Source organism: Gallinula chloropus (assembly GCF_964237585.1).
Source record: "Gallinula chloropus genome assembly, chromosome: 1".
In the NCBI taxonomy this organism is placed as follows: Eukaryota; Metazoa; Chordata; class Aves; order Gruiformes; family Rallidae; genus Gallinula; species Gallinula chloropus.
In genome coordinates, this window is record NC_140085.1 from 7,087,232 (window position 1) to 7,111,675 (window position 24,444).

The 24,444-nt window shown below is 44.4% G+C and overlaps 1 protein-coding gene across 1 annotated transcript; it reads left to right on the plus strand.

The window, feature by feature from the left end:
- Positions 1-969: 969 nt before the first annotated feature.
- DHTKD1 (dehydrogenase E1 and transketolase domain containing 1) lies at positions 970-22,529 on the plus strand (the record flags this gene model as incomplete). The annotated part of the gene is made up of 17 exons (XM_084264883.1): positions 970-1,123; positions 3,261-3,416; positions 4,175-4,386; positions 6,169-6,363; positions 6,676-6,945; positions 10,125-10,296; positions 12,258-12,456; positions 13,285-13,597; positions 14,618-14,702; positions 15,343-15,482; positions 15,874-16,024; positions 17,275-17,381; positions 18,626-18,790; positions 19,191-19,273; positions 20,755-20,924; positions 21,441-21,526; positions 21,989-22,529. The coding sequence occupies 17 exons, from the start codon at positions 970-972 to the stop codon at positions 22,088-22,090; spliced, it is 2,760 nt and encodes a 919-aa protein (XP_084121009.1). The 3' UTR covers positions 22,091-22,529.
- Between the last annotated feature and the right edge of the window lie 1,915 nt (positions 22,530-24,444).

Genomic DNA, 24,444 nt, shown 5'->3' on the forward strand with positions numbered 1-24,444 from the left:
TGGTGCCTGGGGCTGTTCCTCCCCAGGTGCAGGACTTTGCACTTCTCCTTGCTGAACTCCATGGGGTTCTCATCAGCCTATTCTCCAGTCTTCTGGGTGGCAACATGACCCTCTGGGGTATCAGCCACCCTCCCAGCTCAGTGTCATCAGCAGACTTCCTGAGGCTGCACTCTGCCCCATCATCTAGATCGTTAATGAAGATGTTAAACAGGACTGGACCCAGTACAGATCCATGGGATACACTGCTAGTTACTGTCTGCTGACTAGACTTGTACCACGGATGCCACCACCCCTGGACCCAGCCATTCAGCTGGTTTTCAGGTCCCCCAACTCTCTGCTCATCCAGTCCGCACATCGCCAGCTTCTGAGGATCTTACAGGAGATGGCATCCAAGGCTCTACAAAGGTAGATAATATCCATGGCTCTCTCCTCATCTACCAGGCCTGTCACTTCGTTGTAGAAGCTGATGAAGTTGGTGGAGCATGGTGAGCCCATCTGGCTACTCCTGATGCCTTTCTCGTCCTTCCCGTGTTTGGAAATGGTTCGCAGGCACCTGAAGACTTCAGATGAAGCTTTTAGACTTTGTTATAACTTTGCTTCTCTGTTGGTTCTGGTAGGTTTTCCAGAGCTGATGAGGTTACTGTCTTTTCCCAGTCCAGCAATACCCTAAGCAAGAGATGAAGCTTTGATACGTTCCAGAGGAGACTGATGGGTGGGAAACTGAGGCAGCCTTGTACTGGAAACCACCACAGTCCTGGGCTATACCTGGGAAGCCGCGGGAAGGATCACAGAAGCAGCCCGGACGTTACGGTTTGAAGGCTGTACACCCGAGCAGGCCCCTTGCAGACCCCCCCGCAGCGATCGCCTCCCCCCCTCCAGGAGCGGGGCGGGAAGCGGCGCCCCACCCCGCTCGGGGGCGGTGGCGGTGGCGGGGTCGGGGGTTGGCTGGCGGTCGGCAACGCGGCGGCCATGGCGGCGGCGAGGGCCGTGCGCTGCGCTCTGTGGCGGGGTGGCCTGCGGCGCTGGTATCGGACAGAGCGGGGGGTCTATGGCTACAAGCCGCGGAAGGCGGCGAGCGAGCGATCGGCAGAGCTGCGCGGCGCCGGGGCGAGCGGCAAAGCAGGTCCGACACCACTCCACTCCCCCCTCCCTGCGCTCCCCGGGGCTTCGCTGGGCCGTGGGGAGGGCGGCGGCGGCTGCCCCGGAGGCGCGGGACTGCGCGTCCCGCCGCGGCGGCTCGGGCTGTGCTGGGCTGCTCTGCGCTCGCCTCAGGGAGCTGGCGGCCCCGCGAGCGCTGAGGGGCCCAAAGTCCGAGCGCGTTGAAGCGTCGATCCGAGGCGCTTCGTGTTTTGTTCTTGCCTCGCTGAGCGTCGTCGGGAGCTGCCGCGTCTCCTCGGGGCTCCAGGCGGGTTTTCCCTGAGGCCGAGCTTGCCCTCTCTAAGGGCTGAGAGCGGGGCAGAGCCCCTCAGGTGCAGCCTGCACACACCTTGCCCAGCCCGGCGGGCAGAAGCGACTGTGTGTGGCCGAAGTTACTTAGAGACTCACAGAACCCTAGAATCTCCGGAGTTGGAAGGGACCTGTAAGGATCATCGAGTCCAACTCCCGGCTCCACACGGGGTCTGCGCAGTCAGAGCATGGGACTGAGGGCATTGTCCAGATGCTTCTTGACCTCAGTCAAGCTCGGGGCTGTGATCACTTCCCTGGGGAGCCTGTGCCAGTGCCCGACCACCCTCTCAGTACAAAACCTTTTCCTGACAATCCAGCATAAACCTCCCCTGTTGCAGCTTCATGCCTTTCCCTCGGGTTCTGTCACTGGTCACCAAAGAGAGGAGATTGGCACCTGCCCCTTTGCTCCCCTCATCAGGAAGCCATAGAATGCTTTGGGTTTGAAGGGACCTCAAAGATCATCCAGCTCCAACCCTCCAACTCTCCACTAGCCCAGGTGCCCAAAGCCCCATCCAACCAGGCCTTGACCACTGCCAGGGATGCGGCTTCCACAACCTCTCTGGGCAACCTGTTTCACTTTACTTTGCCAAAGTGCTCTTGTGGTGTTTCACAGAGCACAAAAGCACCTGTGCCACATGCCTATGTTTTTTTTTTTTTTTTCTTTTTTGATATGCTTGAACTAGCTAAGTACAGATAACTGGTGTAGCAATAACTGTGATGCTTTTATTATAGCACAGAAAATTAATTTCAAACTGACAACTCTCTGGTGTAGGAGTGTCAGCTGTGCATGAACACCTCAGGAGACTCGTTAGGAATTTAAGTCCCTTGCTCAGAAGCAAGAGTGAAAATGTTTTGTTAGTGCCTGGACACCAAGTCCCACCATGAAGTAGCTTCCTTGTTAAGTGGGGAGAGGGGTTTTTTACAGTGCGTTCTAAAAAATGTTTTAAAATGTCTTTCTTGCTGAGGGTGTTGTGGGAGATGTGTGTTCTTCTGTTGTGGAACCACTTACAGAAAAGGACCTGTTTGATGTAATAGCTGGAGCAGAGTGCTGGCAATGGAAATACGAATGTCAGAGAAATAACCAGGATGAACACCCTCCCCCCCACCCCTCCATGTTATAAATGCACTATAAACTGGTTCATAGCATTAATTTGTAGCAGATTCTGCTTGTAATGCATTTAATTGGCTTATAATTTATTGACCTGGTCTGTGGCATGGTCTCAATGACAGTAATGTTCTGTGCATGATATTTCAGCTGGTCAAGTTTTGTCTGTATTGATCTTTTTTTGACCTCCATACAAAATGCCTACACCAGTGTGTTGCTGGTGTTGAGAAACATATTCACATATTTGAATTTTTAGCGTGTCTGGCTCAGCATTTGCACATGCTGCTGGCTAGCAGCTCCTGCAGACATGGACTTCTTTTTTTAAGTCACCAGGGCCTGAGTTATTGCAGAAGTGATAGGACTGAGACGGCTGAGGAAGTAAGACTTTGCACACTGGTAGTGTGCTGTTCTTGAGTTGGATGTACCTCTTGCAACGAGATTCAAAGCAAAATGAAGTAACTTTATGTTTACAGGAGCCAAACTATGAGTGGAGCAGTGGGGGAACTCTAGAATGTACTTGCTTGCAAACTGGATGCGTGAGCCGGTTTGGAAGTTTGATGACAGGAGTTGTTGTGGGGTGATGAGGTGAAAACTGCTTTCCAGCCAGGACCTTGGTAGTTATCAGTGGACAGAATACTCCAGTGTTGGTGTTCTGAATAGATTAAATGTGAGCACGTGTAATACTGTTCTGCTTTCTTTTTGGTTTTAGTTGACCATGCTCTTGCTCGTTTAATAACTGCCTATGCTGAACATGGCCACAAAGCAGCCAAAATAAACCCGCTGTTTGCTGGCCAAGCAGTTATGAACACAGTACCTGAAATCCAAGAGTTGGCTGAAGTTCTTCAAGGGCCTCTCATTACTACAGGTAAGTGCAACCTTATCACAGCAAATTCTCTTCACGAGTGATTTATTGAGAAGCTGTGGCCTCTGCAGTAGAGCCAAATATTGAGTGGTGGTTCAATCAGTAATGAACTGTTGGATGGAAAAAACTGTTAACTTCAGTCTACTTATAAGCTTGTTGCGTGTAATGACTGGCTACCTTCTAGCACCTTTGGAAACCATGAAAATTTTTACTTGTTCCTACAACTACTGTGGTTATACATTAATTTATTGTGTTGATGTAACGTTCTATGAGCTAGCATAATACTTAGACTGTAAGGAAGCTGCCAGAGCACTCGGACAGAAGTCAAGACTTCTTGTTTCTTGGATTTTGTAGACTAGCTGTGGCCTTGAGCAAAAGAGGATCTTTCTCTCTCTCCCTTTCTCTCTCTCTCTCTGCTTTATTTCCTCCATCAGCCAAACAGGTTCTTATTTACTTGTGATGCATCTGGGGTTGGAGCTCTGAGCCACGAGGTACTGAGTGCTGTAGAGTCACAAAACCAGTGACTTTGTGTCGTTCCTGGTAGACTCTTTCAGAAGGGCATTTTGAGCACCTTACAAATAATCCTGAGACCCTCATACTGGTAACACCGAAGTGTGCTTATAAAACATTCTTGGGCTCTGCCTTTAAATGTAGGAAAGGAAGACAAGACATTAATTTGTGTGCTCAAAATGTTAATGTAACAGGTTTTAGTGCTTCCCCTTCCTCCCCCAAAGTGGCTAATAACATTTATTTCCCACCAGGGCTTCTAAACATGGGAAAAGAAGAGGCTTCCCTAGATGATGTGTTGGCTTACCTTGACCATATATACTGTGGGCATATTTCCATAGAAACAAGCCAGCTTCCAACTTTGGAGGAGAGAGAATGGTTTGCTAAAAGGTTTGAAGAGCTAAAACAAGAAGCATTTACACCTGAAGAGAAAAAGCACTTGTGCAAACTGATGTTGGAATCCCAGGTACCTTGTTCATGGTATACTCACTAATAGTCATGGAATCTGTCTTGAACCTTGTACTGCTCAAGACATTATTCATGCAGAAAAAGAAGAATCACTATCCTGAAAAGCTTTGACAGTGTGGAAGAGGAGGAAGCACAAAGGTTTTCCTGAAAAAGTGCAGTACATAAGTGCAGGAATCTCAGTGAAGGTTGCAGCTGAATTTACTTAGCAGCCATTATTGAAACAAAGAGTGGTGGGGTTTGGATTGCATTGATTGCTTTGGAAATAATTTCTAGGAAAATATTTCAATCTGGTTGCAAACTCAAAAGGAGTTTTGAACTAATTAGAACGTATATTGGGTGTAATATATATTTGTCTGACATAATATTCTTTATTATCCAGAGACACAAATAATGATCCTACAGATCTATGAATAATCAGTCTTCAAAAGTGAGATCTTTATAGGCTGATGACAGCTTATATTAGATGTTACTTTAGGAAAGGCAAGGTTGGGCAGAAGCCTGTGACATTTTGTGTTCTGGTGTAGCTGTTCTGTGTTTTTATCTTCATACTGGTCTGTTTTACTAAATTTAAAGTATGTCTCTCAAGGTTTTGGGAGAACAAAACAGTTGAACCAAGGTGTTAGCCTTACAGCACTGGTGAAACTGCCTCTTCTCAGCAAAGAAACCTTTGTTGAATGTGTTCTATAAGGAGGTGAAAGATGTATGTACTTGCAAAACATATAGAGAAAGTTTATTCCAATACTTCTGTACTGTGAAAATTTTTCTTTTTTTCCCCTTTTCTTCCTGTGCAGTCTAGAAGGATGGAAAGGTAGAAGAGCAGGATCTTTGAAGTTGTCTCTGTTTCCAGTTTTCCAAGTGGAAGGAGTACTAAATGTAATATTTACCAATGACTAAACAGAAGTGTATGGCACATTTCATATTTTTCTTGCCTCTTTGGCAGTTAAAGGAATTTGACAGTGACACAGCAGGGTGAAATGAGGACCCTGATTATCCTCTCTTCACTTCAGGATGACCAGAACTGTACTTAGAATGTAGAATTTGACAGGAAAAAAAAGACTGTCCCTATGTGTGATTAATTTTGTATGCATTATTCCTTGGAATTAAATGTTCCTTAAGTAGAAGATGTTCAGCACTTGACTCAGATCTTTGGCTGTGGCTCAGACTTCCCTTTTCAGTTACAGAATTTGTTTATTTTCAGTCTTCTTGGTGCAAAACACTACAGACACTTCAGTGCTTCCAAAACTTTGTCACTTGTGAGAACTGTCTAGGAGTAGATGAATGAAGTGGGAGGTGTGAGAGGAAAATGAAGTAAATAGAGATTTGTTTATTTTCCTTCTCTCTAGCATTTTTCTGCCTACGGACTAAGGGTTGAGTCTAATAATAATCTAAATGAAACACTCTGCTTTTCTAGCACTTTGCATCTCAGGATAGTTAAGGTGTATACAGTAAAAGAATCCCATTGCTTAATTTCCACCTAAAGTAGGTAAATTATCAAGAAATTTGTTATTTGCTGTGGTGTTACATTTTCATACATCTCCTTCCATGTTAGACTGAGAGAGTTTGGTCCTCAATCCAACACTTCTCTGCTTAAGAGGAGATCAGAGCTGATTTCTTGTAGTCATCATAGCTTCTGGTCTTAGAGTGTGTAGGTGGGGAAACGAGCTGAGACTTCCAGGGTTGTGCTTAGGTTTGTCTGCCTGAAGGTCCACCTGTAAATTGTGTTTCAATTCTATAAACAGAAGACCGCTGCTTAATACTGAAGTTCTCCTGTTTTCAATAGGAGTTTGATCACTTCCTAGCCACAAAGTTTGCCACAGTGAAGCGGTATGGTGGTGAAGGAGCAGAGAGCATGATGGGTTTCTTCCATGAGCTCTTCAAAATGTGTGCGTACAGCGGAGTGACGGATATCATTCTCGGGATGCCTCATCGCGGGAGACTTAATCTTCTCACAGGTTTACTTCAGCTTCCACCTGAGGTAATAATCTCATTGGAAGTTGCTCTGTGTCTGATTTATTTGCAATAAAAATAAAACTCCAAAAGTCGGTCATGTTGCAAATACAGGAGCAGTAAAAGTTACCTATGAGAGAGTGTTTTCCCCTCCTGTCAGCGCTTCAGCCAAATGTCTGTGGGATATTGTTCAGATAACTCTAATGAAGGGGTTTATGTGCTGTTATCAGAAGCATCCTTATAATTTCAGGAGTAGGAGAGCATACTGCTCTGTAAATGTTCTTCTTCCTATGTGCTGGTGAATCAGAAAGGGAATTTAACCCAATTTGTTTCCCTGCAGCTCATGTTCCGTAAGATGCGTGGTTTGAGTGAGTTTCCAGAGAATTCAGCAGCCATTGGGGATGTTCTCTCCCACTTGACATCTTCTGTAGATCTTGACTTCGGTTCCCACAGGCCTGTGCATGTCACCTTGTTACCTAACCCCTCACACTTAGAAGCAATCAATCCAGTGGCCGTGGGCAAGACACGAGGAAGGCAACAGACTCTGGTCGATGGAGATTACTCCCCAGACAGCTCTGCACAGCCTGGAGACAAAGTTATTTGCCTGCAGGTATTTTTGCTCACAATTTGTAACTGACTTTTGTAAGACTTGCTGGACTAGTGTGTGAACAGAAGTGGTGTATCTAGAAATGTCAAACAAAACTGAATCAATGTAGAATATTAAGAACTGGGATCCTTTTTATAAAGAGGACAATCACAGAACATTAGGAGTTGGAAGGGACCTTGAAAGATCACCTAGTCCAACCCCCATGCAGAGCAGGATCACCCAGACTAAATCACACAGAAATGCATCCAGGCAGGATTTGAATGTCTCCAGAGAAGACACACCTCTCCACAGCCTCTCTGGGCAGCCTGTCCCAGTTCTCCATCTGAAGATTTCCAGGTGACATGTGTGATGATGCTGGCATTTAAACAATTCCCCTTTTAAGATTTCTGAAAAAAAAATGATTGTAATACCTTCCCTTATTTAAATAATACTCTGCATTGGAAGCTGTGTGTGCCTTTCCTCACAGACCACTTTTGCACCACCATTAGCATTGTTTAAAAATAAATGGGTTTGGAGAAAAGCTGCCAACAAGGTTGCAAAACATAACAGAAGGATTTAGGATTTAGAATTTTGTCATTTTATTATGGTACTGTCAAAGAGTCAGCTGGTTTTTACTTCTTGTCTTTTATAGCTGTGGAGGCAGTCCTAAATAGTTCCTTAATAAATTCTCTTTTCATGCACTGTATTCAGCTTGGAAATACAAGTGAGTCAATCTCTTAAGCATTTTTAAAACTGGGCATAAAAACGAGTTGGGGCAGAACTGTTCTCCTGTGAAGTATAATAAACATGGAGGAAGTTACAGATAGAAGTAAAAATAAATTACACTTAATAAATGTTTTACTTTCTTCTGGAAGGATGTGGACACTAAGAAAAAGCAGAAAGTAGAATAAGTGATACTGAGAAAACTGGAGGCAAGGTGGTGTTCTTATTGTTCTTATTTTTTATTAAAAAAAAAAGGCTGTGGAGCATGAAGTGCAGGAAGAAATGTTTGTTGCCTGTTGTGTCTTCTCATCTTTCAGTGCAGTTTTATGTCAGTTAGTTTGATGAGATATTACTGTTCCTTGGATTCTGTCCATCTCACAATGTTACATCTTTGTCATGTAGTGATGAAACTACTACAGCTCCTTAAATAAAGATCATTCAGGATAAATGGACCCTCCACATGTAGGAAAAAATGAACTTTGGGGGATTTTTGAAGGGATAAGTGGTAGGGAGGGTTGCACAGTAGCTAAGAACATTTACCTCTGAACTAGGCATCTTCATATTAGTAAACTGACTCTAAGTATTCCCAAAGGAAAGAAAATGTTTCTTGTAACATGAACAGCAGTGCTTCTGATTGTGTCTTTAAGAGGTCCAAGGGTTAGATTTTAAAAAAAGGCAAATTTTTGCTGTTGTGATCACTAACTGCTCTCATTCAGTTAGTCAAGAAGGAAGAGGTGAAATCAGACACCTCACCTTTCAGAATCTTGTTCTTCTTGGGCTTTTTGTTTTCTTAGTGTTTTCTCTACTGAAATGCAAGTGTGGAAACTTGGAAGAGAGGTTTACTCTGGCATTTGTTCTGTTGTTCCACTAGCCTGACTGTCAGAGCTTGAGGGTAAAAAGAGTAAAGATCAGCTAAGGTGCCAGTGTCAGTGGTGAGACTAGTTGTCCAAGATCTGAAGATCTTTTCTAAAACTTCAGTGTGCTTAGAATATATGAAGACTATACAATTCTTCCTTGGATAACTACTGTGAATGGTTCTCCAATATTTAATTGCATATCTCTGCTGAAGAGTGACTCGCTTTTCATCTTCTCACATACCTTAACTTCTCTTCCTGGACATCAGGCAACTACTGATGTTTATGATTTAAACTTAAATCTGAGAAAAAGGTCTCCATGAAGTAAGTTTCACATTTGACATTTCACTGTCAGGGTCACTGATGAATTCAACTTGATGTTGACCTTGCTTTTATGTTCTTTGCTAAATGCTGCCCAGAAAACATGTGCTAGATGAAACTGTTTCCACTTCCTGCTAGAATGAGTAAAATCCTGCCTGCCCCACAGGAATTCAGTCCTCTGGGGTTGAGATAGATATGAAGAGTCTTGTGCAGTTGGATAATCACACTGTAGGCTTTAATGCTTTTGGATGTACTAAAGGCTATGAAGTTCTTTCAGATGTTCTAGGGTCTTCACTCAAATAATGTCACACATCAAGATAAATAGCCAGAAGGGAAAAGTGAAACCCAAACACTTCAGGAACAAGTGTAGCATGGTAAGGGGTAGAGTGGGGATGCTGCACTATCTCTCTCTTGTGGTAGTTCAGTTTTCTGTGATACCTTCTAAAAAAATCTCTGTGTTCAAATTATCTAAAACCCAACGCTGCCATTTCATGGGTTGATTACACCTCTATTCCAGGTGTACTTGCACCTTCAAAAGTCTCTTAAGGCTTGAAACCCCGATCGTGTAACTAGAAAATAGAACTGTGATCGGGTTTTAATAAGAAACCACATCAGTCTGCATAGTGACTTTGATCTGCAAGGCATTGAATCTGCATTCTGAGGAAGCTGTGATCATACTCCTCAATGGAGAACTCTCTTTAGTTTCAAAACATTGTAATGCTAGATCTCCCAGTAGTCTTCATTCCCCTTCCAAGCCCTTTTCTTTATTTGCAGTTTTGAAATGTAACTAAGAACTTAGGTTTTCTTTCCTTCTGCAAGCTTCTATTTGTTTCAGTTCCTTTTCCTCTTTCTTTTCCCTGTTGTGTCTGTTCTTTTGCCTTGGCAAGGTGGGAGTAGGCATAAATCTCAGCTGACCAGCGTTTACCTTTCAGAAAACCACGTAGCAAATGCTATGGTGCCTGGCTTCCTTTTAGTCTGTGGTCAGTGACTTGCTACTGACTGCTATTGCTTTGCTGTAGCCATGCTTGCAGTCACCTATATGCTGTGGGTCAGTTTTAAGAGATAGGTCAGTTCAGGTTGTCATGTACACATACTGGCTGATGTCACCTTGTGTTAGTGATAAGACTATATAAACTCAGATCATGAAAACGGTAGTCTGAAAGGGGTTAGGAAATGGATCTGGCTGAAACTGTATCCATTCTGCCTACTCAGTTTAGAAGGTCTTGCATAATGAGTTACAGTGGTGATTTTGCTCTCCCTCCACTGTTTTCTAATGAGATTTTTCCATCTTCTTCCCTAATGTAGGTTCATGGCGATGCTGCTTTCTCTGGGCAAGGGATTGTTCCTGAAACACTGACCCTCTCTAATCTACCACATTTCAGAGTTGGTGGGAGCATCCATTTGATTGTTAATAACCAGCTGGGCTATACCACTCCTCCAGAGCGAGGAAGATCGTCTCTGTACTGTAGTGATGTTGGTACGTACAGTTGAATCAGAAGGAGAGGCTGAGGGAGCTGGGCTTGTTCAGCCTAGAGAAGAGAAGGCTGTGGGGGGATCTCATTGCAGCCTTCCAGTCCCTGAAGGGAGCAGAGAAAAAGGAGGGGAATCAACTTTTTAAAAGGGCAGACAATGGCAGGACAAGGGGGAATGGATTGAAGCTGAAGGAGGGAGGGGTTAGATGACATCTTAGGGGGAAGTTTTTTACAGAGAGAGTGGTGAGGTGCTGGAATAGGCTGCCCTATTGGTGGTGGATGCCCCATCCCTGGGGGTGCTCAAGGCCAGATTGGGTGGGGTCCTGGGCAGCCTTGTGTAGCTCCAGGCCTGGAGGTTGGTGTCCCTGCCTGTGTCAGGGGAGCTGGAACTCTGTGATCCTTGGGGTCCCTTCCAACCCAGACCCTTCTATGATTCTATGATAAGGAAGGTTGCCTGTTATACCATAAAAGATCCAGTGTGAATATACGCTGTGCTGTGGACTTTTTATAGCAAGTGCCTATCAACTCTAGGGAGTTACATCAATATATCTGTTTTCATGATAGAGTAGAAATTAAAATTATTGATTATTGCCTCCTACTAGCAAAAATTCAGATGCTAAAAATATACATTCCCCCATCTGCTTTATGGCAGAGACTAAATATCAAGGGAAAATCTTGACACATCTTTATGGGTTGTTATAAAATATTTGCAAGATTACTGTGAAGTCTTTATAACTCATCTTAATTCTGCCATGTCATTGACAGCTTTTAAAAATGAATTGTGATGGAATGTATAATAGATGTATTTTAAATATAGCTTGTTAAATTTAATCAAAACCATTTCAGCATGTTTCTGAGCAAGACTTTAAAGTCAGATACTCCCTTGTTTTTCTGTTTTGTTTGTAGCCAGGTGAGTTTGTTGAACTTCCAGTTAAAAGATGAGGCTCATGTCATTTCTAAGCTTAGACTAGAAGTCTTTTGGTTTGGATTGGTATTTCATAGTGATAGACAGATGTAGTATCATCAAGATCAGAACCATATTAGTTCCCTTGTGTATGTCTCCTACAATTAAAATATGAGATCTTAAGACTTAACATCAAGTATTTGTGTTTCCCTTATGGTTTCAACAAACTGAACAAGTAGATTCATTGAATTTAATAATGTAGATGTATGTTATTTTCTTTTTCTCTGGAGGGGGGTGTGGTGGTTTTGGGTTTTTTGGTTTTGGTTTTTTTTTTCCTCTTACATCCTTAGTTTTCCTTTTTTCTTACCTGATCACTGAGGAAAGGGGGGATTTACCTGTTTGAGATTTAGGATTTTGCTAGGGAGGAAAACCTCATGTGAGTCAGGAATGGCTGAAGTATCTTAATTTCCCAGAATTTGGGCACATAAAGTACAAGAGGAGCGCTCTGCTGCTGGGAGAATTTTCAGCCAAATTGTCATACAGGAGAGGCAGTAAAGACATTTGAATTTTGTAGTGTTGTCCTTAATGAACAGACCTTTCTGCCTGGAGGAGCAGTGGATAGAGTGACTACTAACAGGGGGGGTGATTGTTTCTGGCCTGTGTGAGCCCATAGTAGTGATAGCTTGGGATGAGAAGGAAACAATACTCCAATTTTATTTGAAAGAGAAGCGATCAAATAGTTCTTTCCCATTCCCCATAGACTTCCATCCAGATTAATAAGATGCAGGAACTCTGTACAGAAAGTCCTCTGGGACTTTGGTGCTGGTTAAGAAGTTGTGCTCAAACTGTGACAAATACAACATGTTGGGCTAATTGCACGTTCTCTGAGGGAAGACTCCTACTCCTTATCCCAGCTCCCATCACAAAGAGCATCTTTCGTAGGTTTGTTTTTGTTAAATACACTTCACACGAGTTGTCTAGTTTTCAGCAGAGTAGATGTGTGTCTTCTTTCTTTGGAAGGTGATGAGTGTGATTACTCTTATGTTTTGAATCCCTGTGCAGGTAAAATTGTTGGAAGTGCAGTTATACATGTGAATGGAGATGATCCTGAGGAAGTTGTCCGTGCCACGCGACTGGCTGTCGAGTACCAACGCCAGTTCCGCCGGGATGTAATAGTAGACCTGCTGTGCTACAGACAGTGGGGCCACAATGAACTTGATGAGCCCTTCTTCACCAACCCCAGCATGTACAAAATCATCAGGTAAGGGTAACACCACCTGATGGGGGCACCCAAAATGTTCTCCCGTCTATGCCAACCCAGTTTTGCCTGCCACTGTATTCAGGTTTCTGCATAATGAAGAGACCTTTGCCATGCCAAACACTGTCAGCAGCCCTTGACTAAGGTGTGAGTCTGATAATGTGTTAATAAAAGTAAACACTGGTGTTGTTTTTGGAATATACCCCTCTTGGAGAACACTCTTGAAGATCACCCTTGCATTTCAAATTCATGATGGAGTTCGGAAAGCAATGCTGTCTTCTGTGTGCCAGAGGGAAGCCAGAAGCAGATGATACATGAGAATGGGCAGGAAGCTAGTATGACATTTGTCTCATCTTTGCCTGGACCTGCTGGTTCCAATGGCAACTCATCTTTCAGAGCACTTAAAGGTATTTGGAGTCCATCCTTGTCCTCAGAGAAAAGTACACATAAAAAGTTATGGCTCAATGAATTCTGGTACTTTAGGTGAAGTAAGGCTTGAATCTCAGGTAATACTGAAATCCTACTGTCAGTTTGTCTGAAGGCAATCTGCATGATGGCATGGAGTCAGTCTAACTGGGAGAGACTTTTTGACACTTCTACTTGTAACTGCTAACTATAGGTGCTTCTTTATCTTTTTTTAAGAGCTGTAAAGCATATATCCAAGAGAATTGTTATCTCTCTGCAAATGCCTGGAAAGCAAATGAGTATAATGCATCAGGACATGATTTAGTTTAGTGTTCCTTGGTACCTGACAATAATAAGGTTGTATTTTTCTGCAGTGACACTGTTTTCAGGCTTAATTTCTAAGGGGTTTGATTCCCTCCCTGACAGGTCCCGTAAGAGTATCCCTGACACATATGCAGAACACCTCATAGCTGCTGGGCTCATGACTGAGGTTGAAGTATCTGAGATAAAGACATCGTACTATTCTAAGCTGAATGATCATCTTGCCAACATGACTTTGTATAGTCCGCCTCCCACCAACCTGCAGGCTCACTGGAAAGGCTTCGTTGAGCCTTCTGCTAAAATCACCACTTGGGACACAGGTATGCCTGTACCACTTCTGCAGTTCATTGGAGTCAAGTCTGTGGAGGTGCCTGAAGAGCTCCAGATGCACAGCCATCTTCTGAAGACCTATGCACAGGTCAGTAGAGCATAATGATGCTTCTAGTGCCATTGCTCAAAGATAGGATGTGTTAAAGTTAAGACAGATGCAGCAAGGCTGCCAGTCAAAGAATAGCACAGTATTCTCAAGGGAAAAGAGCTTGCAGTCTTTTGAGGCTGAGATTATACCATTCATCTTCCAGTTTTGAAGACAGACATATCCTCTCCCACAAATCTGATGATATACTTAATTTCATTATTTCAACTATATTTTGTTGCAGTGAAGGAAAAAGCTTGTAGAAAACATAGTTTAATATTCTTAGGAAAAACAGATACTATTATGATAAATTACTGTTGTTATAATGAATACTTTGTGAGAGGATGAATCAGGAACTTGGTAAGTACACAGCCAGTAGTGGGTGGTTATGTTTTATAGCTATAAACATAAGCATACACATGTGGCCAAATTTGACAGTAAGTTTTTGGTAGCTCCTAAGTTTGTGTGCAATAATTGGATTGGTTTGGGTTTGTGAACCTTTCCCTTTGATGAATGATGGCCATGTGCAGGTGCCTGGGTGGCAGCCATAGAGAGGCCATGAGTTGAATATTTCACACCACCAATACTCTTGTCTTCCCAGCCCAAGGCAAGAACACCACAGCTGGGAATGATCATTTGTCTGCAGTTCTGCAGGCCAGAACTGGGCAGAATTCCCAAGACTGAAGTACCTAACTCCTGGCATCTTTGATTGCTGCTAACCAGACAGAGCAAAAATCTGTCAAGAGTATGCTCTGTGCTGTGCTAAGATTGTTAATATTTTCACACTCAGATCTATGTTGTTGGTCCACAATTTGTTGAAAATGTGGGTCATCCATGGTTCTGTGGTCCTCAGGGCAACCCTCTTCTGAATGTGCTGGACTAAGACTGAATTCCAAGCCAACTGAAGCTGTCTGCAGTAATACATAATTTCTCTCTATGATGTTTTATCTTTTTCTTAGCTTCTAATATTGATCTACAGCAGGAAAAAGGCAAAATACTAACTTTCTCTTCTTGTTTGTTTAGTCAAGAGTACAAAAAATGGAGGAAGGAAAAAAGCTGGACTGGGCTACTGCTGAAACTTTAGCATTTGGTTCCCTCCTGAGCCAAGGTAAGAGGGTAAGAGGCAACTAGACAGCAGACAACAAAATATATTAGATTTAATGACAATAAATTATAGCATTATAGCATTAGACTTCTTAGGTGTTTCTAAGTCTAATGATTGATCTGATGTTTAAATTTGGCAATATATATAGTACTAAGAGAAGGTAAGTATGTGTCCTCTGTGTTACTACTATTTGTAGATTGAGTGCTTAAAACATCATTGCTCATTTCCACTCCACAAAAACACTCCTGCCTAGAGCTAAACATGTGAGCAACGCAGCTGGCATCTGTGGAGCCTCCCAAATACTCCTAGATTGTGTTTCATGCTGCTATTTCTTTTCCCTCCTCTCTAGCCTGAATTCATATTTACATATACTGCATATTCTTGCTGTGCATTGAACTATTTACCACAAAATAATTCTTGGCTGTAGAGAGGAGAAAAGAGAAATGTCTGAGCATCTCTGTGCTTGTGAGTCAGAGCTGCTGATAGTTAAAAATTCCATCTCAGATCTGATGTTGCTAATGAGAGGAGATCCAAGAAGAGACTGAACAAGAGAAGTAGTATTTCAGAAGTGGAGAGTTGTTGTCCTGCATGGTTTCTTTTTACGTGTCTTGCTCATCCAGTGTTTTGTTTCTTGCTTGGCAAGGATTTAATATCAGACTAAGTGGACAAGATGTTGGCAGAGGAACCTTTAGCCAACGACACGCAATGTTGGTTTGCCAAGAGACAGATGATACCTACATTCCTCTGAATCACATGTCTCCAGACCAGAAAGGTTTCCTAGAGGTGGGTTCTGTGGTCACAAGACAACCTTCTTCGAGTTGTGCTGAAACAGAGTGTGTATTTTAAAGCTGCTGAGACATACGTAGATAACCTGTATATTCTGACAAACCCCTGGATACAGAGACTCGGAAACTCAAAGACTTCAGGGCACTCCCATGCCTGCTGTTCCTCCTTTCCAAATTTAACAAGGGATTTTGGTTTTCTTTAAGAGATCAGCTGCTATTCTTTTCTCCTCAGTGTCTTCATTCAAAAACAAAAGGAGAAGTGGCCATCAGTTGCCTTTAGGAGTGCATGTCCTCAGCATGCCTAGCACTGATGTGCCTTGTTCCAAAGGTTCTTAACCCTGGGCTGTCTTCTTCCTCACCCACCCCTCCCAACAATTTCCTTTTGTTAGGTGAGTAACAGTCCCTTGTCTGAAGAAGCTGTGCTTGGTTTTGAATATGGAATGAGTATCGAGAGCCCTAAGTTACTGCCAATTTGGGAAGCTCAGTTTGGAGACTTCTTTAATGGAGCCCAGATAATATTTGACACTTTCATCTCTGGAGGTGAGTGTACCAGGAGCTAATGTATTTTAAAAGGGATGATTTGTACTAAGCACATCTTTAGAAAACCTTCATCTTTAAAGGGCAACATGTTGAGAAAAGAATTTTGTTTTCTCAAGAAGTCTTGTGAGCTTGCCTCTGTGGTCCTGACTTTTCTGCAACTTTTCTCTGAAGACAATCCATCTAGAATGGAAGACACTCCCGTCCACTGCAGCAATTCCAAAAGGACAGTTGATTATATTAATGGCCTTTGTTCCTCACCCCTCCTTATATATTTATGTCACTCTGTATATATATATTTGATAGGCTTTTTAGCCTGCCACATTTCCTTCTTGAGGTGTCTGAAAAACCCTGAAGCAGTACAGAAGGAAAATAGTGATTATTTAAAATAAAAAAACAAAATTCCTCCAACACCACCTTAAAACCAACCTCTCAGTTGGACTCCAGCATGACTTCTGAGTGCTCAGATTCTGCAGAAAGACCTCTCTGAGCTGAAACGTGCTGAGGAAACACTAAGGTGGATTTCTAAAGTGCAGTTCCTTGCATGTAAGTGTCCGGAGTTTTGGCATCTAGTTAGACATGTCCACTCCCTCTGTAATCATAGATGGAAATTCAGAGGCCCTCTTATCCCACCCATCCTCAACATCTATAAATTCAGAGCCCCTCTTATCCCACCCATCCTCAACATCTGTTTGAGGCAGTTAAACCTTCTGGGTGTAACTAATCCCTGAGATAGCGCAAGAGGTTTTAATGGAGCCCAGGGGAGCCAGCCTAAGGCCAGCATTGCTGTGTTAGGACTCACTCACAGGATGCTGCCTGAGTCCCACCTGCAGAGGACCAAATGACCAAGTTACACAGAAAATACACACTGAATGATATGCTTTGGGGTTTTCTTACTGAAGAGAGCTGCCTTTGACAACCAGTGTTAAGTCAGGAGAAGAATTCCTTTCAGAGGACTCTTGCATACTGTGGTGAAGTTCTAGACTTAGATGTTCATTGTGTCACATGCTTCAGGTTGGAGGTGTGATTCTTCTGGCAGCTCCAAGTTACACCTAATTTCAGAAACTTCATCTTGGTGTGCTCTTTCACTGTTAGGAATCTCACAGCAAAATGCCAGCAGCATGTTTCATGCATTTAAGCGATGTGGAGTCATTAACTGTTGTTTTTTTCCTAGTAGTTTGTGCAAAGTAATACATGTTTGCAGCTTGCTGTTCTGTGGAAATCAGTCTTTCCTCCTCATTGTGTGTTTGTAGGTGAGGCCAAATGGCTTCTGCAGAGTGGGATAGTAATTCTTCTTCCCCATGGCTATGATGGTGCAGGCCCTGAGCACTCGTCATGCCGGATGGAACGGTTCTTACAGGTACCCTGCCACATCTCTGATTCACAGTACCTCCATCACAGCACTGGCACTCAGCTCTGAGGGTCTTGCCACAAATATCCCATTCCTGGTGTACCTGCTAGTGACATCAGAAGCTGGGCAGTTACAAAAATCATGCCATCATGATATAGGAGGGTGGGCTGAGCTGAAAATGAAGGAATGAAAATGAAGGGCACTGTGATGAGAAAGTGCAGGTCTAGAAGTGGTGAGGAAGCAATTTTGGTTTAAATGCTGCCTAACAGCTCTGGTGCAGGATTCTGAACCTAGTATTAAATGCTTGCTGTTCCTGTTGCATCTCTGTCACCTGCTAGGGAGGGTGTATGATAGCCTGAAATTTCCTAAGGTGAGATTTGCCGTGCCTTCTGCAAACAGCCCTAGTGGGACAAGCTTCAGTACTGCCTTCCTGCTGTCTTGATTTGTTACTGCTGCTCTTCAGCTCTGTCACTGTACCACAGAATGAATCTAGCAGCAGGACAGAATTGCTGAACTGCAAATAGCAGCCCTCTGATGAGTACTTTTTACAGAAAAAATGTTGGAGGTTGGCACCAGCAACAGCCAGCCACCCTCTTGAGCAAACCACTCACAGCTCTGCCCACTAGGCACACATCATACAAACAGAATGCTGGGCACTATTAAATACCAGTTAGTAAATCTGTGGCATATTAAAAATCCACTGTTGTGCCCTTGTGACTGTAGTAAGCAAATGAAAACCTTTTTATCTGAGTAATGGCTCAAGGAGGGCTCTGCAGTATGTTTAGTGGGATGCTGCCACTCTGATGGGGGGGTCATGACCTCTCTGCTGTTGGAAAAACTGTCATGCCCTGTGCACAGTGTGCTAGAAGAAGGCAGTTCAGATACAATCCTACCAGCTAAATACTAAAGCCATTTATTTGATGCTGTTCTTCCTTGTAATCAATCATAGAATCATAGAATGACATGGGTTGGAAGGGACCCCAAGGATCATAGAGCTCCAACCCCCCTGCCACAGGCTGGGACACCAACCTCAGGCCTGTATCTGCACAAGGTTGCTCAGGGCCCCATCCAACCTGGCCTTGAACACTTCCAGGGAAGGGGCATCCACTACTTCTCTATCAATGTCTGAATTGGGATTAGCAGTCTTCTGTTCTTACAGTAGTCAATGTACTTTATGTGCCTGGATTCTCTCTTACATGTTTGGCTCATTATTTGGCTTCTTGATAAGTTATTGCTGTCTTCCTCTTATACAGATGTGTGACAGCTCAGAGGAGGGAGTCGATGGGGACCAGGTGAACATGTCAATTGTGCATCCCACCACCCCAGCACAGTATTTCCATTTACTCCGGCGGCAAATGGTCCGAAACTTCAGGAAGCCTCTCATTGTTGCTTCTCCTAAAGTGTTACTCAGGCTCCCTGTAAGATGAAAATCTTATTTTTCCTTTTCTCTTTTTTTTGATTCTCTTCTTCTCTGTCCTCTTCCCCCTTGGGTTTTTTTTTTTGTTTTGTTCTTCCTCTGTGTTCTCATCCCTCTTTTGGGGCCAAATCATTGGGGTTTTGTCTGTTTGGGGCTGGATAGGTTGAGGATTAAAGCTGTGTGGAGGTGAGATAGAAGTAGGGTTGATTTTAGGTCTGGTGGTCTTCTTGGGAATCTTACTATTCCACCTGTCATCAGTGAGAATGGGAATGGGAATAAAAGAGAGAGGGAAAACTGTATTTTTTGAACTTACCAAAGCCCTGTCTTGGTATCCTCTCCACAACTCTGGCCTGAAGTAAAAGGCAGCAAGATTTGGTAACTTCCACCTCTCCCCCATATAGGCTGCTGTATCAAGTTTTGAAGAAATGGCTCCAAGGACAACATTCAAGCCTGTCATTGGTGACTCCTCTGTAGATCCTAAAAGGTAGCTCTACTTTCTAAGAGGGAAATCATAGACTCACAGACTGGTTTGGGTTGGGAGGGACCTCAAAGCCCATCTGGCTCCAACCCCCTCCTGTGGGCAGGGATGCCATTTACTACCCCAGGTTGCCCAAAGCCCCATCCAACCTGGCCTTGAACTCTGCCAGGGATCCAGGGACAGACACAGCTTCTCTGGGCAACCTGTGCCAGGGCCTCACCACCCTCACAGGGAAGAATTTCTTCCTAATGTCTAATCTAAATGTCCCCTCCTTCAGTTTCAGGCCATTCCCCATTGTCCTGTCACTCCCTGCCATTGTTACCAGCCCCTCTCCAGATTTCTAGTAGCTCCCCCTTAGGTACTAAAAGGCTGGCCTGTTTTGTTGGGTTTTTTTCTGTTGGGTGGGTTTTGTTGGTTATTTTTTCTGTTGACTCAGAAAGGAAGCCCTGTCCCTGTCTTCTGCCTAACAGCTCAAGTCTGAGGTGATAGAACAGAGGTGACTTTGGGGGGAAAAATGTGGTTTTATGGTGGGTGACTTAGTTTTACTTGTCTATCTTACTTGTTGGTAGTTAATCATGCCTGTCTGCATAACTGCAAAGTGCTCAGGCATTCTCACCTTGCCCCCCTGTGGTTACTGATCTGATGGGTGCTATTCTGCATCATGCCCATTAGCAACCAGTCCCTGGGAGCAGCTCTTATTTGAAGAGATGCAGAATTTTTGTTCTGCTGAGCTGATGAAGTGCAGTTAGGGTGATAATAACTGTGTGTGTCTGTATCTCCCTCCCTTCAGATATGATTGTTGAGAATCCCTGTTCAGAATGGCTAATTCTGGACTTTTTTTTTTCCCCTCCTAAATTTCTCCTCTGGTCCTTGTCGCAGTAGTCCCCAAGTATGACAGCATCCCTGATGTTCACATCCTCACCCACAGCTGAAAGGCTGGATGTATCTTAGTGCCTTGATGTTTTTAGGTGGGTTGGTGAGGCAGAAGGGGTGAGGTTTCTCTCCTTACCTTTGTCCCATAAGGTTAGGCAGCCACGACCTCTGACTGCTGGAGGGTATTCTGTACTTCCAGCAGACAGTTCCTCCCTGGCATGGGAGAGGATTGTCCTTTGGTGTTACTTGTCTCCTTCTCTGGTTTATTCTCTATGGAGAGTCCATAGATGACTAGCTTTGACTAGGTCTTTGATTTATAGATAGTTAAAGCTAAGAGAGGTGAATCCCATTGTAAGGGAGCTTCCCCAGGATTGCTGAAGCAGCAGGACCTCGGGGCTCTGGCATTCTGTACACAAGGGTTAATTGGCCAATTGTTGGAGGGGAGTAGGAGGGAAGGGAAGGCAAAGAAGAGTAAAGATGGTCCAGGGTAGCAATTTAAGTTCATAAAGTTGTCTTTAAAGTTTGGCTGGTTGTTTTTTGCTGCAAGTGTGAAACTGTTCTGCGTAGAGTTTCTGTAAAACACTAAACTCGAAAACATTCCTGTTTTTCTTTAGTGTCACCCAAGTGGTGCTCTGTTCTGGTAAGCATTACTATGCTTTGCTGAAGCAAAGAGAGACACTAGGAGAGAAACAGCACAACACAGCTATTCTGAGACTTGAAGAACTGTGTCCTTTTCCCCTGGAAGCTCTACAGCAAGAGCTGAGCAAATACAGCCGCGCAAAAGGTCAGCCAGACTTTTACCTTTTTGTTTCTAGACTCTCTGGAGTACTGAAATAAATCTCTTGCCTGCCTTTTAGGTTGAAGACTTGTAGAGGTTTTTTCCTCTTTGCTCCTCTCCCCATACATCTGGTGTTTCTGGAGTGGGATAATACAAATGTTTACCACTTGTGTTAAAAGAACTTGTGTTTCTGCTGTTGTTAGCTTCTGTGAAGCACTTCTAAAAGTCAGAGTGAACCATTTGGGGCATTTTTTTCATTGCTCTTTGCAGTCCAGTCCTTAAATAGCCTTTAAAAACATTAGTAGAAAACCAGAATGTACTTGTAGTATACCCTAATGTTGGACATTCAGTTTGTCTTCAGTAAGCTGTGTGACCTGCAAAGGAATTCAATCTGACAAGCCTTCACTGCAAAGATAGTGCTAAGACAACAGTCAGAGCAGCTACAACAGTTAAAACTGGTTCTCATGAGCTGCTGAAAAGATAAGCATGTGCATTTTTAACAGACCCTTATCCTTCCTTTAGTCTTCATCTGGAGTCAGGAAGAACCACAAAACATGGGCCCATGGTCTTTTGTGTCACCACGGTTTGAAAAGCAGCTGGGTGTCAAGGTAAGATGTCCCCATGGTGTTTGAGTCTTTAAAATTTAAGTTTGAGGTTCTCCTTGAACACAAAATTCTGTGATGCTTACACAGAAAGCTAATTTGATGCCTCAACCAAATCTGTGTTCTAATTTAAGCTACTTAGCTGTTTATAGTGGGGAAGTGAAGGTCTGGAGCTTTCTTTCACCAGGTGCTTAGTCTAAATGGACAGGATGATTAAAGATCCCAGGTAGGAAATAACATGGTAGAAGCAAGCAGGAGGAGAATCCAAAGTTGCTATTTGCTGTGGCAGATCATGCACTGTAATGTTCTTGGAGCCATAGTCTTTGGGAGATAGAGGATAAATTCTGCATTACTTCCAGCTGGGACTGCCCAGTATCTGACAGCAGATACCACCATGGCATCAGAGGACCTCAAATGCGATCCTGTGCTTGTGCTTCATTAATCATTTCCTCCTGACTCAAATTTCAGCTCCGTCTTGTGAGTAGACCTCCTTTACCAGCCCCAGCAGTTGGCATTGGAACCCTACACCAGCAGCAGCAGGAAGACATTCTTGCCAACACATTTATCTAAGTTTTCAACAGATGGACTGCTGCTGCCATCAGTCTTGTGCGGTGCCTCCTCCTAGGAAGACGAACAAAAGCCAGACCCTTGGGACTCTGAGTTCTCCAAAGTGCAAAAAAAGAACAGAACAAGTTCTGTAACGATGAAGCCATTTTTTCATACAGGGGGATACTTAAAGATGAGGAGCAGTGCCTGTTACTCTACATACTTCTTCTCTTGTAGCATTTTCTACAAACCATCTTTTTAAAGTTGAAAAAAAAAAAAAACAACCCAGGGACCTGATCTGTGAGGTGATTATGGAAGGTATTTTATCATGTTGCTTGTCTGCACTTGACAGTTCCCTGGGATGGCATCTGTGTGGGAACAGTTTCTGTTTCCACAGAAATGTTAGAGCTGTTTGGTTGAATAAATATTTCCCTGTGCCTGGGAATGAGCCATTTCTATAGCAGAGTGTTGTGGATCATCTCATTTCTTTTTGTGTGGGCCAGGAGTGAAATTTGTTGCAGGTGGTGGTGCTCTTCTCAACACATGAGTTGTTAAAGCAGGATTCCTGGGGGACCTTGTAGGATGGGTGTTGAGGGCTTTAGGCACTGCTTTTTCTCTGGCCCAGCAAAATGGTGCTTTCACATCAAGCCTGCAGGGTGGAAGGCATACTGCAGGCATCATGCCAGAACTTAAGAACCATATTTTTAAAGGTCAAACCAGTTTCTAGAGGCTAGCCTGAACAATGACACTACTTGGGAAATTCTTCTCAGTGTTACTCTGGTTTGTTACTTGGTTTTGGGGTTTTATTAATTGGGGGGTTTTTTTGTACTGTTAAATGACTCCATTGATTTAGTCTTCTGTGTGTTACAAGGAACGTGTAACTTCTCACTAGCAAAGCCAAAGGGGAGTCCATCCCATCTAAGAAACTTTCTCTTTTCCAGCCCCAGGCTGCTGGGCTGTTTCACCAGTTTGTGAATGCAGACTGTTTTTGAGGGCTCACTTCTGCTCAGCTTCTTCCATCAGTGGTCCTTAGCTCCCACACAAAATCGTGCTCATGCTGGAAGAATGCTGAAGTTGTGACCAACTAAGAGCAAGAGAAAAGAGTCCAAAACTGTGGCAAGCTAAACAGAACAGCCCAGTAAGTCAGGCTGCAAAGGGTTTGCAGGATGACTTGCTGGAGGGTGTAAGAGTGAGGCCTCTTCCAAATACACCAGAAACTGGAGGGGCAAGAGGCAGGAGAATTAGGAGGTCAAAGGGACTTATAAAAAAGCCTGCCATAGCAAAAAACCCCTAACATTATGCCTTCTTTTTATTGTTTTGCTGGGGGAGGTCCTCAGCTGGAGGCCTGTTGGAAGGTTCCTGAACAAAACCTCTTCTTTGCAGTGTAGGTGTGAAAGACTTTGTCTGGGAAAGTGTGTCAATAAGCAGGTTATAGATGGAATTGGAGAAAGGAAGATGACAGAACAGGAGGGTGCTTAGCCAGGTCCTCTGACCCTGAACGTCACTAGGGATGGGGCCTCCACTACCTCTCTGGGCAACCTGTTCCAGTGATCTACCACCCTCATAGTAGAGAACTTTTTCCTAATATCCAACCCAAATCTCCCCTTTTTGAGTTTAAAACCATCACCCCTTGTCCTATTGCTCCACACCCTCGGGAACAGTTCTTCCCCAGCCTTCCTGTAGGCACCTTTCAGGGACTGGAAGGCCGCTATAAGGTCCCCCCGAAGCCTCCTCTTCTCCAGGCTGAACAAACCCAACTCTCTCAGCCTGTCTTCATGGGAGAGGTGCTCCAGCCCTCTGACCATCCTCCTGGCCCTCCTCTGGGTGTGCTCCAACAGGTCCATGTCCCTGTGCTGAGGGCTCCAAAGCTGGACAGTGCTCCAGGTGAGGTCTCACCGGATCAGAGCAGGGGGGCTGAATCCCATTTCTCCATCCGCTGGCCACACTGCCCGTGATGCAGCCCAGGCTACGGTTGGCCTTCTGGGCTGTAGATAGACGCACACTGGTGGCTCCTGTCCAGCCTCTCACCTACGAGCCCCCGCAGGCCCTTTCCCTCAGGCCGCTCCCCAGCACACCCCCCCTGACCTGTAGGGATAGCGGGGATTGTCCCGGCCCGGGGGCGGGACTCCGCGCTTGGCTTTGTTGAACCGCATGAGGTTCCCCCAGGGCCGCTCCCCCGGCCTGTCCCGGTGCCTCTGAGTAGGATCGACACCGCGAAAGGAGCCCCGCGAATGCCCGAGACCAGGGGCGAAGGAACCCGACCCACGGCGCCGAGACACCGCCCTGCACGGCATTCTGGGAGAGCGGCCGCCGGCGGGTCCTTCGCCGTCGTGGCTGCCCGCAGACAGCCTGATTCCCCCACCCGTCCGTAGCGGCGA